A 14757-nucleotide genomic window follows, 5' to 3' on the forward strand; every position below is an offset into this window, starting at 1 on the left:
TGCAACCCAAATCGACCAAATTTGTGCATTATGACCTGGGAATACCAGCATTACAACACAGCACTGATTTTTTTCTTCTTTTATTAAAAGTGAGCCAGTGAAAGACCCTTTACCCCCACTTAAAAATCTGAGACATAAGGAAAACAATTTGAGATTATTGCCTTCCTTATTCAATGTATTCATTTACAAAACAGATGCCCAAGATCTTTTAAGAAAGGAGGAATCTACATTTTGCATCACCTTAAAAGGAATAGCAGTACATTTTATTGAAAAATTTCAGTAGTTAATGACTTGAGTGCAGTACCTTAAGTTGGGAGGTGGTGAAAACAAAATTAGAGGACTTAAGAAAAATTGATATATGCAGCAGCTGTACATCCATTCATCCTCTAGTACCCTGCACGCATAGGCAGGGTAATAACCATGAAGGAGCCAGAACATTTAGAAAAAACAAAAACCTCAAGCTGTGAGCCAATTTCCACCCTCATACTGTTGCTAGTTTGTCTAATCATATTTTGTACTTCTGACAAATCAAAACCGGTCTACATGAAATGTTCTAAATGCACAAAGGTTTTGAACATGTCTGAGCCATTTAAAAATCTGATTTATGATCAGGCAACATATTCATTTACACCTATAACCTACTACTGTAAAAGACAAAGTAACCCAATATCAGAAATTCAGATTACACCTGAATCAAGGCAAACTGAAGATAACAGAAAGCCAGATCATCAAGTTTAGTCAAGAGGGATAATGAACAACAACTTGAGGATTGTATTGCTAAAGAAAAAACAAAACACCCACCAAAGTGGAAGAACCTTACAGCATTAACTTCTAGTCTATGAATTTGGCAGGTGTCACCTGTGCCCAACTCTTTTCATAGATATTTCAATGAAACTGATGCAGAAAACATTTTGCAAAAAGTCAAATGACACCCAAAATTAGCCCAGGGAAGACCACTGGACCCAAACAAAACGTATGCAGAATCTGAGCCTCTGGTCACCGTGTGTCAGGTCAGAATCTTGCCTGTGAATTAAAGTGATGCATGAATCAAATAAACTGAACAAGGGAAATGTTTCTAGTTTGGTTTTAATGTACAAAATTTGTGACAAAATGTATAAATGGGTATGGCACATTGTGGCTCTGCTTACTCAAGTTCTGAATGACACTGACCAAACTGTACACATTTTTGGAATATTAAGTGTTAAAAGGCAAACACTTGCATCATTAAAACAGTATTTTTTTTACCCCTTAACGGCTTTAAAAAAAAAAAACAAAACAGTGTTAACTGCACTTTCCTCAGGTTAAAAAAAAAAAAAAATAAACAAAAAAAATATTTAAATTCCTGGTTCACTTGTATAAAAGAACAAAAACTTTAAATATAACATTCAATAAAAGCAGCAGATAAAAGCTCAGTGGAAAGTAACAAAAAGTCCCATTAATCTGCTCATTTGAAAATATGAAGCCAGAAGAGTGGTTCCTCCATCGTAACTATCAGGTGGTTTTTCAAAGCGTTCAAACAAACCAAAAACAAAATAAAGCGACATTAAATCTCAATTTCGGGGAATGCAGTTTGCTAAAACAGTCTTTGCATAGAAGTAGTGAAGATTGCAATCCTTCCAACACAGCAGCCACATTTTGTCCCGATAAACAGCCTGATAAGCACTAAGTAGCAAAAGGGGACTTTCAGTGATACCTGCATCCCAGTCTCATGAGGCTTTGTTGGCATCTTAAACAACCCCCACCCCCAGTGTCAGTTTCACTCCTGTTAAACTCCGTGATCAACGAGGCATCACCAAAGCTCACACTTGTGATTTGGGTTCATGGGAGTATCTGCTTTGCATCCAAAGTGCTTTGAGAATTCACGTGAATTTGACACTGTGCCGATGACCCTGAATCTCGGAGGACTGTGAGGATCTGTCATAACGCCCTCATGCGAGCTCTCAGGTGTCTTGACAGAGCACCATACCTGTGAGAGGAACAGAGATGAGACAAGGATGAGTTATTTGTCTACCTAATCCTTCAGAGTTACTCAAAAAGCTGTTGAGAATAATTTGCTTTGGTGCAAATTACCATGACAACAGGTACATTTGAGAGGCAACAACAAGACAAGCCCAAAAAGTTTGATTTGTCTCCCACTTTGATTTTTGGAGTGATTTTCAGTTCCACAGACTAGTATGTACTTTCCAACTTTCATATTTTATTCATCAAGATCCAGTGTGTGATTTAAGTGTTCCTTTAATTTTTGAGCAGCATATCTTGAGAGACTTTAAGATCAAAATCTCTCTATTCAAACCTGTCCCCTCCACCACCCATCTTATAGCAGTGTTTTAGCATTGGTGTTTATTACAGAGTTTTACACTACAAAGCTTATAATAGGTCTTGTTGTCTTCCTACAGCCATGGTTTTGCATACAAGCATACAATCGAGATCTGTGACATACCAGCTTTCTTAGAGCCTGTCAGAAACAAACAGGAACAAGTGTGGCAAACTTGTGTATCCTTTGAGTGTGGTAAATGCAACGCTGAGAACCAAGCCAAGATGGTAACCACAAATTGTTATTCTGAACAGTTTACAGCTCAAAGCACACCCCCAGATGTGTATTAAGGCTTTAAAGCAGAAGCAGTGTTGGTTGGTACAAACCTGGGCAAACCCCACAAAAAACAGCTGATGGTTCGTCATTCCCAGCGCTGGCAGCGTGGCCTCCTCACCGTTCTTTTTAATCCAGTTTAAATAAGCCTTCAAAACAAAAAGAAGCACCTCAATTTACTTCTAGGGCATCACTTTTGCTTCTATAGCATTTGGTCATCTGCCTCACAGCTTATGACCTTTCATTACATGGAAAGAATGTGTGCATGTGAAGTAGTAACTAGAGGCTGACAAGGCCACTCATAGCCACCTGTTGCATTTCCAGGCTTCACTGTAAACTAGACAACCTTTTTCCAATACAGATTAATGATATGACCCACAGCAGGCCTGAGAGATAAACTGCTACAGGGGCTTAATGGCAAATCTGTGCACTGCTCGTCTGACCTTGTAAGCATGCAATGTGTCAAAACTTGGTTATAACCCAAATACAGTCTTATACCAGCATTGCTCACAGAAAGCCCCTTTCTGCACATTTAAATATTTCATGAGGTTTCAAGGTGAGCCGTGCTTCTTATCTGACAGACGTTGTAAGCAGCCTTGAGTCCACCGTTGTCAGCGATGTTTTCTCCCAGCGTTTGTCTTCCATTCAGAGACTCTTGGTTGATGCTGTAATTGCCATACTGCTCCACCATGCACTGGGTCTGCGTCTTGAAAGCTTCAACAGAAGAGTTCTTCCACCAAGGGCGTAGGTTTCCATCTTTATCATACTCCCTGCCTTTGAATACAAATATTATTAGTTTTGGTCAAGTTTAAGTCACTCTGAAAATACAAATTAAGATTTTTTTACCTTGGTCATCAAATGCGTGAGTCAGCTCATGGCCCATGACAACTCCAATTCCACCAAAATTGAGAGCTCTACACAATAAAGAAAATTTAGAGGGTTGTTAAACAGATTTGCTGAGTTTTAAGTCACAGACAATGATTTAAAGCCAAAACTGACATCTTTTGATCGCCTATGATATCATCACCCATGATGACTCAGACCTCAGAGGCTTAAATAGTGTAGGTGCTGGTCTCAAGTGTGAGAAAGTCATTTGTATTTCATGTTAATCTAAGTGGCTACTGGCTTCAAGTGAACACAAAGACTAAGAAGGTGGAAAATTGTGTTTGGGTGGAACAGCTGTTAGCACTGTTGCCTCAAAGCAGCAGCTCTGGATTTGAATCTCAGTAGTATATGAATGTGAGTAAATGTGACGGTCAGTTTGTCAGCCAAATATAAATGCCTTTCACAGCAGAATAAAGAGTGTTAATTACTTTATTTAGCAAACTCCAACAACACATGGAGGACATACTTAGGCCAAGAGCGACTGTAGAATGGAACTTGCAGGATTCCTGCAGGCAGAACCATCTCATTTTTTGTTGGGTTGTAATAGGCATTTACTGTTGGAGGGGTCATGCTCCACCTGCAAAACAAGGTACAAGAATGCACCTCATGAGATCAACATCAAGTTCCTGTTCCTACACAGACTTCAGATCAGTTTGAAACTAATGGGAACCTTAATCTAAACCCTCCTCCATAGCTCAATTAGAGACAAAGTTTGGTTCTGCTACGTCAGTATAATGCACACACGCCAATAGAAATTCACTCCCATAACAGTGTGCTACCTCCCCTGTGAGAAGGATGGTGGGAAAGAGGGTTAAAACTGAGGAACTCACTGGTTTCGGTTGGGAGGTTTCCTCAGCTGGTCTGCAGTCACTCTGCCTGAGAAGTTGTAGTACTGCATAACATTCTGGAAGTAAAGGCCTGACACCACAGCAAACTGAAAGAGGAATCAAAGTAACAGAAAATAAAATTCAGCATTTTAATCAGGCAAAAGAGACCATGACAAACAAAAGTGAGAAGTTAGGCCCTGTAATCCACTTTTGCATTTACCTACATCATTGAACACTTTATCCAGTTTCGTGCCATTCATGATGAATTCAGGATACCCGACCATGTTGTATATTGCATCTGCCTGTGAAAGACGACAATTTGTAAGAGACATATTTTCACAGCAGATGGCAGTGCTGCATTTCTCTGCCACTTCTACACAGAAAACAGTTCATGCACAGATGTCACCATAAAGCACCAGGGGGATGCTTTATACCCACTTTTTCTTTTGCTGCCTTTTTTGTTTCTGTGTCCATCCAGCTCACATACTTCAATCCATCCTCAAATGCCTGCTTAATTTCTGTAACCATTTTCTCAGCCTGAAGCACAGGAAGACAAAGAGACGTCAATCGATCTCTCGCAGATGCTATTTTGAAGGAAGAACCTTGAAACACTTACAATGGCTTTGCTGTCCTCAGCAAAGGTGGCTTTGACAAACATCGCGCCAAGAGCAAAGCCCAAGGCACTGTCTGTGTCGCTGACGCACAGCTTCCAGCGTGGAGTGCAGCTCTGCAAAAAACCCAAGACGCGTTAAAGAAAACGATGCACCCTTCACTGGTTGTTAGGTGTCATTTGCCTTGTGCAGTGTTTTTTTAGGCTGCCATATTTTTCTTGCTTCAGATTAGTTACCACCTCCTAGATTTCCCAGATTACACATGACTAATCCTCATAAGTTTTAACTTGCTGCATTTAAATTGCCTAGAACCCCGACTATGATAAACAGATCTACATGGCTAGAAATAAATTCACCAATTTTGAAGTGGAGGTCTGCATCCTGCTTATTGCATTCCTGCTGTTAGAATATATAATTAAGGTGTAACACTACTATTTTTTTGAACAATTTTATGAAGGATGCCAAGACCTCTGATAGAAAGTGAACCATATACTTGATAAATTGCTTTGTCTATGACCTTCGAGCTGTTATTTTAAGCAAATTTTAAATGCCATCTCTCTAGGCTCAGCGATTGTATATAGCTCACAGCACTCTACATGCCACACCCAATTTTTGATGCTGCCCTGAGTCACAACACACTGATACCAGAAACTCTTTCATTTGTTAAGTAGTTACATTTGTCATTTTCCCCTAAATCTAAAATGCACTTTAAAACAAACCTCAGTTATTCAAATTAAATTTTGCAATTACAAAATTAATTTCTCATAACTGTTTTTAAAGGTTTTCCTTGTATTTGCAAAGTCTAATTTTGCTACCTCTAGATTAACATAAGTTTATCTTCAGGTGAAAATGACAGAGCTGTAGGCAAAAAAAAAAAAAAAAAAAGACGCAAGTGTTCAGAGCAAGAAAACGTTAGAATCCGCTCGGCATACAGATGGAAAATGAGATGTGGAACAGAAACAAAGACGCACGCAGAGTATTGGTTTGTTATTTCAGCTTGACCCCAGTGGGTAACGAGACAGGGAACAGATCTTCCTCCAATAAGGGATGAACTCACTGGAGTATTCACAGTCAAACAGGAAGCACAACTTTAGAGATTGAGCTGACCTTCCATAAAGTTTTATTTGTTTGAAAAATAAAAAAATAAAATCTGTAGCATCATTGTGTTTCGTAGAGCAAATCATTTGGGTTTTATTTACTGTAAAAATAACTCCATATTAACCTTTGCTCTCTAGAAAGTTGAAACTGCTCTTTGTATGTCAGCCATTTTTTCCTCTATTATAGGAAAGTAGTGTGAATACTTTGCATTCACAAGACTGCAGATTATCTGTACTCTTTCTGGGGAGGTGTGACGTCATTTACTGCCACTGTATTTATGTAGCAGCCAACTCAAGACCTGGACAGTTTAACTCCGCTCTCTACAAAGTTCAACATAATGAGTCAGGTGAGCAAACTTGCTGTCATTTTTGTGAATGCACCCTTTGATCTGAATTTAAATGTCACAAGACTGTATGCTTACATTATGTCACTGAGCAAACTCTTAAAGCAGGAATTACTCAACAAGCTGTCATTTCTGAATCAACCCAGAAACTTTCAAATGCAAGTAAAAACAAAGAAGGATGCAGTTTGGAGTTGGAGTGTTTTCAGAGCAGGAAACTGCAGATTCCCGTTACTGTGTCTGCATTTTATGAAGTGAACACTTTACATATTCATTTTATTCTTACTTCTGCCCCTAGCTGTTACTGCCACTCGTTTCTAAGAAGGTGCATATTTAAGCCATCTATAATGCAAGTTTGAGCCTTCTGCTATTAGACACCTCTCCAGCTTTGATTCTGAAGACAGACACCCTCTCTACTTTAAGATTAGATGCAAGGCTGTTTGATAAAGCTTACAGTTAGGGCTGGATCAGGTGACCTCAAACCATCTCCTAGTTATGCTGCTATAGGCTCACCACTGAGACACTTCCCCTTATGCACTAAAGAGACCCCCCCATGCCTTTAACGTTTGTCTTCCTCTCCTGTAGTCTGGTGGCTGTTTAAGTTCTTCCTCCCCACTGCTGCCAAATAGTTTCACATATAAGGGCAGTCTAATTGCTAGAATTTGTAGAGTCTTTACAATATAAACTGCCTTCTGATTACTGATGTGAACTTCATTTACTTAGGATCACAAAAGGATAGAACCCATCCCTACAGAAGCAGTATTATAGAAATAAATACAAATTGATCTGGCAAAGATTTAACATTAACACCAGTTAAAGCTGGTTTGACATGTTTTTATATCCAATTTAACTGCCAGTGCCCAGATGCATTCCAATATGCCCATCGAGTGTTGAGATAACCAGGAAGACATTGATTATAGTGACAAGGCCTAAGGCTTCATCCCTTACCTTCTTGGTTCCATACATGACCTCAAGGAAACGCTGCTCTGCATCCTGGAACTTTTGGTCCAAAATTGAGGCCATCTTTCTCACTACTTTCATCATCATGTAGTTGTTGAGAAGGCTTACAAAAGATAAAAATATCTGTTAATTGAAGAAGGGGCAATTCACAATAAATCCAAGCAGTTGGTCTTATCATGTAAATGTACAAGAGTTATTGTAGACTGTTGATCTCCTCTGCTCCATTTTATTTATTTGACTGCATAATAAATCTAGGGGAACAGATATTTACATAGCTGTGTTCACAACGTTATGCAACCTGTCTTTGACACGTTAAAGAAAAAAATGATTAAGAGTTTCTTTGCACCTCACCTTTTATTTGTTTTAGTTATGAGGTCAGACACTTTCTGGAGGTATTCTTTGGCATAAACCACCACTGGCTCTGATCCATTAAGTGACACAGAAGCAAACATTTCTCTGAGGTATGGCATCCAGTCCACTGCTGGAGCTAGAGTCTGCAACACACAAAACAAGCAACTGAGGAATGATGAGAAGAGTCTGGGCTTCTTTAGAGTGATCTTAACGTACATTCATGGTCATTCACAGTGCAGCTGACATTTGAAGAAAGTTTAAATACTGCAAACATTTGTTCTTCCCTTTGCCGATACCATCAAAACTGAGGCCTACACTGGAAGTTCAGCATACTTTGCCTATCTGACTTCACTCACCCCAAAATCTTTAAATGGCAGTCACACAAAGGCTCTCAGTAAACCACAGCATTTCCTGATCTAGCTACAAGGTATCACATGCAAACATACAGTGTGCAGCATAAAGCCAGCCACAAACAAAACAAAGACATAACTTAGACATAAGAAACCTATAATATTAGGAAAAACATGAAATGCTTACTCCAAGCTCGAAGCAACAGAATCGCTCTTACTAACCAGTACTGTTGTTACACAAGAGTGCTTGTAGCAATCCACATCTTATGATACGCAACTGGGAAAGACTTTACACAATTGCTAAGACATACTCCAGGGCCTGTTAAGTCTGCAGTAGGAACTGAGACAGCTTTGGAACCCCAGAAACATGCGGTTAAACCTGAAGTTAGAAGAAGAGATCTCTGGAGACACTCACTGTCAGGTCCTTTGCCTCCATCTTATTGTAAATGAGCTCCTCATCTCTTCTCTCCTCCTGAGGGACTGTGATGTTGGCCAGGGTGGTTTCAAAATCTAAAACTTCCTCCATCATGGCCCGAGAACTTTCCTTTGTGCCACCCAGAAGAACTCCCAACTCCACTAGAAAGTTGAGGTATGCTGTCAGATACTATAAAGAAAGGCAGCACATTGAGACAGGGTTGTATGGAGAAAATGTTTGAATGCATTATAATTAGGAAAGAATTCAAACTATGGAACCACATGCTACTATGCAGAGTTTATCCCCCGAGGCCAAAATAGGAATATTATTAAATATTTGACTTCCTTTTGTAACAAGGCAACGAGGCTCAGGGTGTGTTTAAATTACTGTGCACCCTTGCATGCAAACTGTCATAACTAAAACCAGTCTAACACTGTAGACAATACCTTTTCATTTGCAGTTTTGTTGAGGTAGTAATCACGTGAAGGTAGTCCCAGGCTGGTCTGATCCACCTAGTGTTAAGAGAAACAGCCTATGACTCCGTTCGGCCTCTGTATAAGCTCAAAATCAGCCCTTTTGTTTTCATTTGGCAAGTTTCTGCATTAGCCTGGCAACTCCAGCATGTAGGCTAATGCAGAAACTTGCCAGAGATCCCACTTTTTCCTTTTTGTCATAGTCTTGTGACACCCTACAAAAGGAATGAATTCATTTGAAAGCAGATAGACCAATACTGTAGCAATAACAAAGGAATCGGTCCAAGAATAATAGATAAAACCTGTCCTCGAGGAAGCTGTTAAACCTTTAACTTCTGTTCTTCTCACCTGGATGATGTTAGTACTGGAGTTTTTGGAGTCTGTGCTGACAAACACAGTGAAGAAAGGAAAAGTACGCAAGTTGACAGACACTGTTCGCAGAACTTTTTGGAAGTTGTCCTTGTCCCAAGGTTCAGTAAGACCCCATCCTCCGATCTGGAACAGACAGGAATTAAGCACACTTTCAGAAACTAATGGAGCCAAGAAAATCAATTTTATTAAAATCAATAAAAATGATTTCTTTTAAAGTTGAATAACCATACCTGGTCAATTAGTTGTTGGAGTGGCTTAGCTCCCAGTTCCTCAATCTTGGTCTCATTCATGCAGGCCTCATAATATCGCTGGGCCTTTTCTTCAGCATCACTTAAACCTTTCATTGTTGCGTTTTCTGCCCAAATACAATGAAATCACACCAGTGGAAAAAACAAGCTAAAAATATGGGGGTAAAAAAAAAAACTAAAAACACTGAACTGCATTCAAATAAAGGATCTTTACCTAATAACTGCTTCATTACAAGCATGTTGTGTTCCCACAGGTTGCTGAAAGAACCCCAGCGGGACTTGCCCTCATATAGTGGGTTGTTTTTTATCCAGCCCCCACAAGCAAAGTTATAGAAGTCCTGGCAGGGATCTACGGATCGGTCCATTGCTCCCAGAACCGCACTGGCCACAGTAATGCATGGCTCTGTTAGGCACAAGCCTGGGTGTGCTGTTGCACAAAAAAAAAGCAAAAAACTGTTTTAAAGCATATTAAATTCATGGATAATTCACTTTCAGCATTATCAGCTAGTGGGAAACAACCAAAATGGATAATCTGAAAATAATTCATTGTGGGATCAGAAAACCAGGGTTTTCTGACCATCTGGAATCCATCATCTTAGAAGAACAAATATACAACCTGAAGGGACTGCGTATTGCAATATTCTTTAGAAATAATAGTGATACGTGGCAGGTCTTTGAGGAAGTGGCATGTTCCACTAATAAATAATTATTAATCAAAGTGTCTGATTAATAGATGAATATATTAAACAGAAAAGGGCAGAAGACTGAGGATTACTTCAGCAATCATTTCATTATTTCAGGAGTCAAGTACAGTTTTTATACAAACACCACAAACATGTCTTTTGAGCTGTTTTAACATCCAAATCTAAGATGACACTTTCCCATACAGTATATATGTGTTAGTTCTCTAGAACAATAAAGAGGAACCAAGCAGAGCACTGAGGCTTATAGATTCTCTGTTCTAAACATTAAAGCTGTTGAACAGAAACCTTTTAACATTTACAGAAGTGTAAGCAGTGAATACCTCTACTACAAAACTTCCTGTAAGACCTTCAGCTTGTCCATATAAGGTATGAGACAGAGACTGAGACATATGTGCTGTGATGATGTTAGTACCCTTAGGAGGTTTCATCCTTGTTCCTTTTGTTATTTCAAAGTGTGATCTGACTTGTGGTGCTGAATTGGAGGAAGTGGCATTACGTTTCCCATGGTAAATTTAAGGAAGCTACCATTGATGAGACGCCACCAGGATGTCAATACAATTCCATAAACTCCTTTTTCCATAATGAACAAGGTCAAGAGAGAGAGCTAGGGTTGTTTTTAAGCATCTAACAATCACATTTCTACTTTAGACTTTTCTTCCTCATCTCTCACATACAAGAAACTAATCCCCACTAGCCAAAAATAATAAAATGAATAATTCGACAACACTGTGCAAGACTTTTCTCTTTCACTAGCTATATTAGCACTTTTGTGAAGGAATATTAGGACCACAATAATATACATTTAGGATTTTTGTAAAAATTTAGCATGGGATTCTACCTCAGTTGGCAATTTTACTTTATTACAAAACAAATTATAATTATATTTATTTATTTATTTTTAAAAACTCATTGAATTGCATTATTGAAAATTCTCCTATAAACCATCTTTCATTATAGCAAAGTTGATTTCCACTCTTGAGGTAAGATATCAGTACTGCCCATGTCTGGAGCTGGAACTACACTGAACAAAAATATAAATGCAACATTTGTCTTTGCTCCCATTTTTTACTGAGCTGAACTCAAACATCTGTGTATGTAGAAACATTTTCAGCAGACCCATGATTCTCAAATATTGTTCTCAAATCTTTATAAATCTGTGTTACCAAGATAATCCATCCCAGGTGTGGCATATCAAGGGACTGATTAGACAGCATGAATAATGTACAGGTGTACCTTAGACTGCCCACAATAAAAGGCCACTCTGAAATGTGCAGTTTTGCTTTATGGGGGGGCAGAAAACCAGTCAGTATCTGGTGTGGCCACCATGTGCCTCACGCAGGGCAACACATCTGTTGCATTGAGTTGATCAGGTTGTTGATCGTGGCCTGTGGAATGTTGGTCCACTTCTCTTCAATAGCTGTGCAAAGTTGCTGAATATTGGGAGGAACTGGAACACTGTCGTATACGCCGATCCAGAGCATCCCAAACATGCTCAATGGGTGACATGTCTGGTGAATATGCTGGCCATGCAAGAACTGGGATGTTTTCAGCTTCCAGGAACTGTGTACGGATCCTTGCAATATGGGGCCGTGCATTATCATGCTGCAACATGAGGCGATAGTCGTGGACGAATGGCACAACAATGGGCCTAGGGATCTCGTCACGGTACCTCTGTGCATTCAAAATGCCAGCAATAAAATGCACCTGTGTTTGTTGTCCATAACATACGCCTGCCCATACCAGAACCCCACCGCCACCATGGGCCACAACGTTGACATCAGCAAACTGCTCACCCAGACGACGCCACACACGCTGTCTGCCATCTGCCCTAAACAGTGAAAACCAGGACTCATCTGTGACCAGAACGCCTTTCCAACGTGCCAAACGCCATCGAATGTGAGTGTTTGCATACTCTAGTTGGTGACAACGAACTGCAGTCAGGTCCAGACCCCGATGAGGATGACGAGCATGCAGATGAGCTTCCCTGAGACAGTTTGTGCAGAAATTCTTTGGTTATGCAAACCAATTGTTGCTGCAGCTGTCTGGGTAGCTGGTCTCAGGCGATCCTCTAGGTCAGCGGTTCCCAAATATTTTTGTTCAGTGTATTTAGTTAACTTTGCTATACCAAAGTCTTTCCAGAAACAAATTTCACCACTTGGCTTTTGCTCTGGGCTTGGGAAATACCCCCAAGCAAACACTTAGGGTTTTATTTGAAGTGTTATTAACATTTAAAAAAAAAAAAAAAAAAAAAAGTTTGTTAATAACACTTCAAATAAAACCCTAAGTGTTTGCTTGAAGCTTAAAGTTTACAGACTTAGTTTTAATATAATTTCAAGTTTACTTGCCCACTCTTCATTTGGACCATTATAGAATTCTGTCATATTTACTTTTTTACAACATTGAGTGCCATGCCTCTCTCTTCTATAAGGTCTCTGGCTTAGACTTGAAGAAACTTAATCCAGACATTCTAGTAAGAATCTAATAAGAACAAACTTTGCACAACTCCCTATTTAATAACCCCTCGCAAATTGTAGTCTTACAGTCTTTCCTTGTGCAGAACAATGAAAAAAGTGCAGTAAGTAAGCTTTTTGCTATAGTTTCACATTTAGAAGTACAAATATAACCTTTAAACCCTGGAGGCAGGGAAATTCAAAACAAAGCCTGGTGCCTTTTTTTTTTTTTTTTTTTTTTTAAAAGAGTCATGTCTCTTTGATTAAGCAATGAGGCCAACTGGTACTACTGTAATTAAAATGGGTGTAGCATTCTTGTGCCTTTTCCATTTCATGTTTTGCAGAGGTGACTTTTCAAAACACTTAGGACAGCAGTGGTCAGCATTGTCACTTTAAAGCAAGAATATTCTGGGTTTGGGCCTTCTCTATGGAGTTTGCATGTCTTCCCAGTGTCTGTTTTTTGGCAGACACTCCAGCTTCTTCCCACAATTCAGAGGGTTAGGTGATTTTACAGTAAACTGGCTGAAGATGTAAATGTGAGCATGAACAATTGTCCATATGTTAACCCTGTAATAGCCCAAGACCTGTCCAGGGGGATCTCCCAATCCCACTCACAACCCTGAATTGGATAAAGGGAAGAAAAATGCATGAATGGGGTAGCGCTTTTATGTTTTGCTAGATTTTCTTGAGTCTTGCTCTGGGTTTGTGGACACAAGGTCACCCTTTGCATTTCTACATTGCAAAAGAGTGTCTAATACATCAAGCACAAATTTGTTGATTGACCTCAACTTTCAAGGGATCAAGCAGGGTCACCTTTGAACCATCTATATTTGTAAGTGTAGCTGTGACCGTTCTAAAAATTCTCCAATAATAATGTGTCTTCTTCACCTGTAGCTTTCACAAGACGTGTGATGTGGCGAGGAGAACGTAAAGTTGTGTGGGGTCATTTATGACATTTGTAAATACAGGCACTGGGCTCCTTTCAATTTAATTTTTTATTTATTTTATTTTTTAGAATTAAACCTATTTTGAAAATCCAAATATTTTTGATTGTTTCTGCATCATTTTCTTAGTTACTGGAAGCAGCTGATTTTAAAACTTAAGTGTATAAGTTAATTACAGGCTAGGATTCTTTCATTCTTTTGTGGAGTTCAGAAAAAATAAATAAGATTAGAAATATAAAATCACTGAAAGATCAAAATAGTAATATTGAGGTGTCAATAAAACTTTGGACTCACTCTGTTTGTAGAAAATCCCAGTTGTGATGAGAGTTACGAACAGGCCCACTGACAGAATGCACACCAAGCACATTAGCCTCCTCTCCATCCGTGTCCTGCTCGGCCAACACGAGGAACGGCCGTGCAGAAGACTCACCTACACACATACACAAATCTTTTAGATGGCTTTTTAAAATTCAAAGCCACAGACACTACTGCATGAATGACACACAATGAGTGTATTTACTTGTGAACAAAAACTGGAAAATATTGTGTCTAGATAAAGTTTCTCAGGGATTTGATGACAGGTATGGTTTCACAGCACAATGGCTTCTCCATTAGTCTCCTCAGCCCTCATACACTGAAAGAGGTCAAGCATTCTTTCATTGTTTCCTCACTAATAAAAGCACAGTTTACTTTTGGCCTAATATAAGACAAGACAACGCTGAACTTTATCTGCTGCTTTTGGTGTTCACCCTTTAAATGATGGGTTTACTGATAACGATCTGTTGAAAAGTGGCTCAAAGACTTTGACTCCAAGAGTCACTCGTATCCTTCAATGGACACATTACAAACTCTGGTCAGTCTGAACGAGACTCCTATAAATAAATGGTGACTTTTGTTCATTCCACACACTACACCATGTTGAAGCCAGGTATGCCAAATCTATAAATATAGGGATCAGATTTGCTGCTATTAGTAGACATTTTCACAAGGTTAAAGATATTTAACCAGCTTAAAAAACTACAGGCAGATGTTTTATTACAAGAAACTCACAGACCTGTCACAGGTTTAAACGAACTTAAAACACCTGAGTTTCCTAACGTGTTTGCAGCCTGTTATAATTCTAGACAACGGGGAGTAGCAAT

General features: G+C 39.2%; 1 protein-coding gene across 3 annotated transcripts in view; it reads right to left on the reverse strand.

Moving 5' to 3' along the window:
* Positions 1 to 1070: 1070 nt before the first annotated feature.
* Positions 1071 to 14757, reverse strand: part of ece1 (endothelin converting enzyme 1) — a 31121-nt gene continuing 17434 nt past the window's right edge. For all 3 annotated transcript variants that reach the window (XM_082532167.1, XM_082532166.1, XM_082532165.1), the window contains 17 exons: positions 13910 to 14045; positions 9732 to 9944; positions 9500 to 9624; positions 9246 to 9392; positions 8871 to 8936; positions 8425 to 8613; positions 7660 to 7802; positions 7297 to 7411; positions 4916 to 5026; positions 4738 to 4836; positions 4524 to 4601; positions 4303 to 4406; positions 3939 to 4049; positions 3434 to 3501; positions 3171 to 3361; positions 2641 to 2736; positions 1071 to 1966 (listed from right to left, as the gene is read on the reverse strand). In XM_082532167.1, coding sequence (XP_082388293.1) covers positions 1790 to 1966; positions 2641 to 2736; positions 3171 to 3361; positions 3434 to 3501; positions 3939 to 4049; positions 4303 to 4406; positions 4524 to 4601; positions 4738 to 4836; positions 4916 to 5026; positions 7297 to 7411; positions 7660 to 7802; positions 8425 to 8613; positions 8871 to 8936; positions 9246 to 9392; positions 9500 to 9624; positions 9732 to 9944; positions 13910 to 14045 — 2169 coding nt within the window. In that variant the 3' untranslated portion in view covers positions 1071 to 1789. The remainder of the gene's footprint in view (positions 1967 to 2640; positions 2737 to 3170; positions 3362 to 3433; positions 3502 to 3938; positions 4050 to 4302; positions 4407 to 4523; positions 4602 to 4737; positions 4837 to 4915; positions 5027 to 7296; positions 7412 to 7659; positions 7803 to 8424; positions 8614 to 8870; positions 8937 to 9245; positions 9393 to 9499; positions 9625 to 9731; positions 9945 to 13909; positions 14046 to 14757) is intronic.

The sequence above is a fragment of the Aulonocara stuartgranti genome, assembly GCF_965226115.1.
Source record: "Aulonocara stuartgranti genome assembly, chromosome: 5".
Lineage (NCBI taxonomy): Eukaryota > Metazoa > Chordata > Actinopteri > Cichliformes > Cichlidae > Aulonocara > Aulonocara stuartgranti.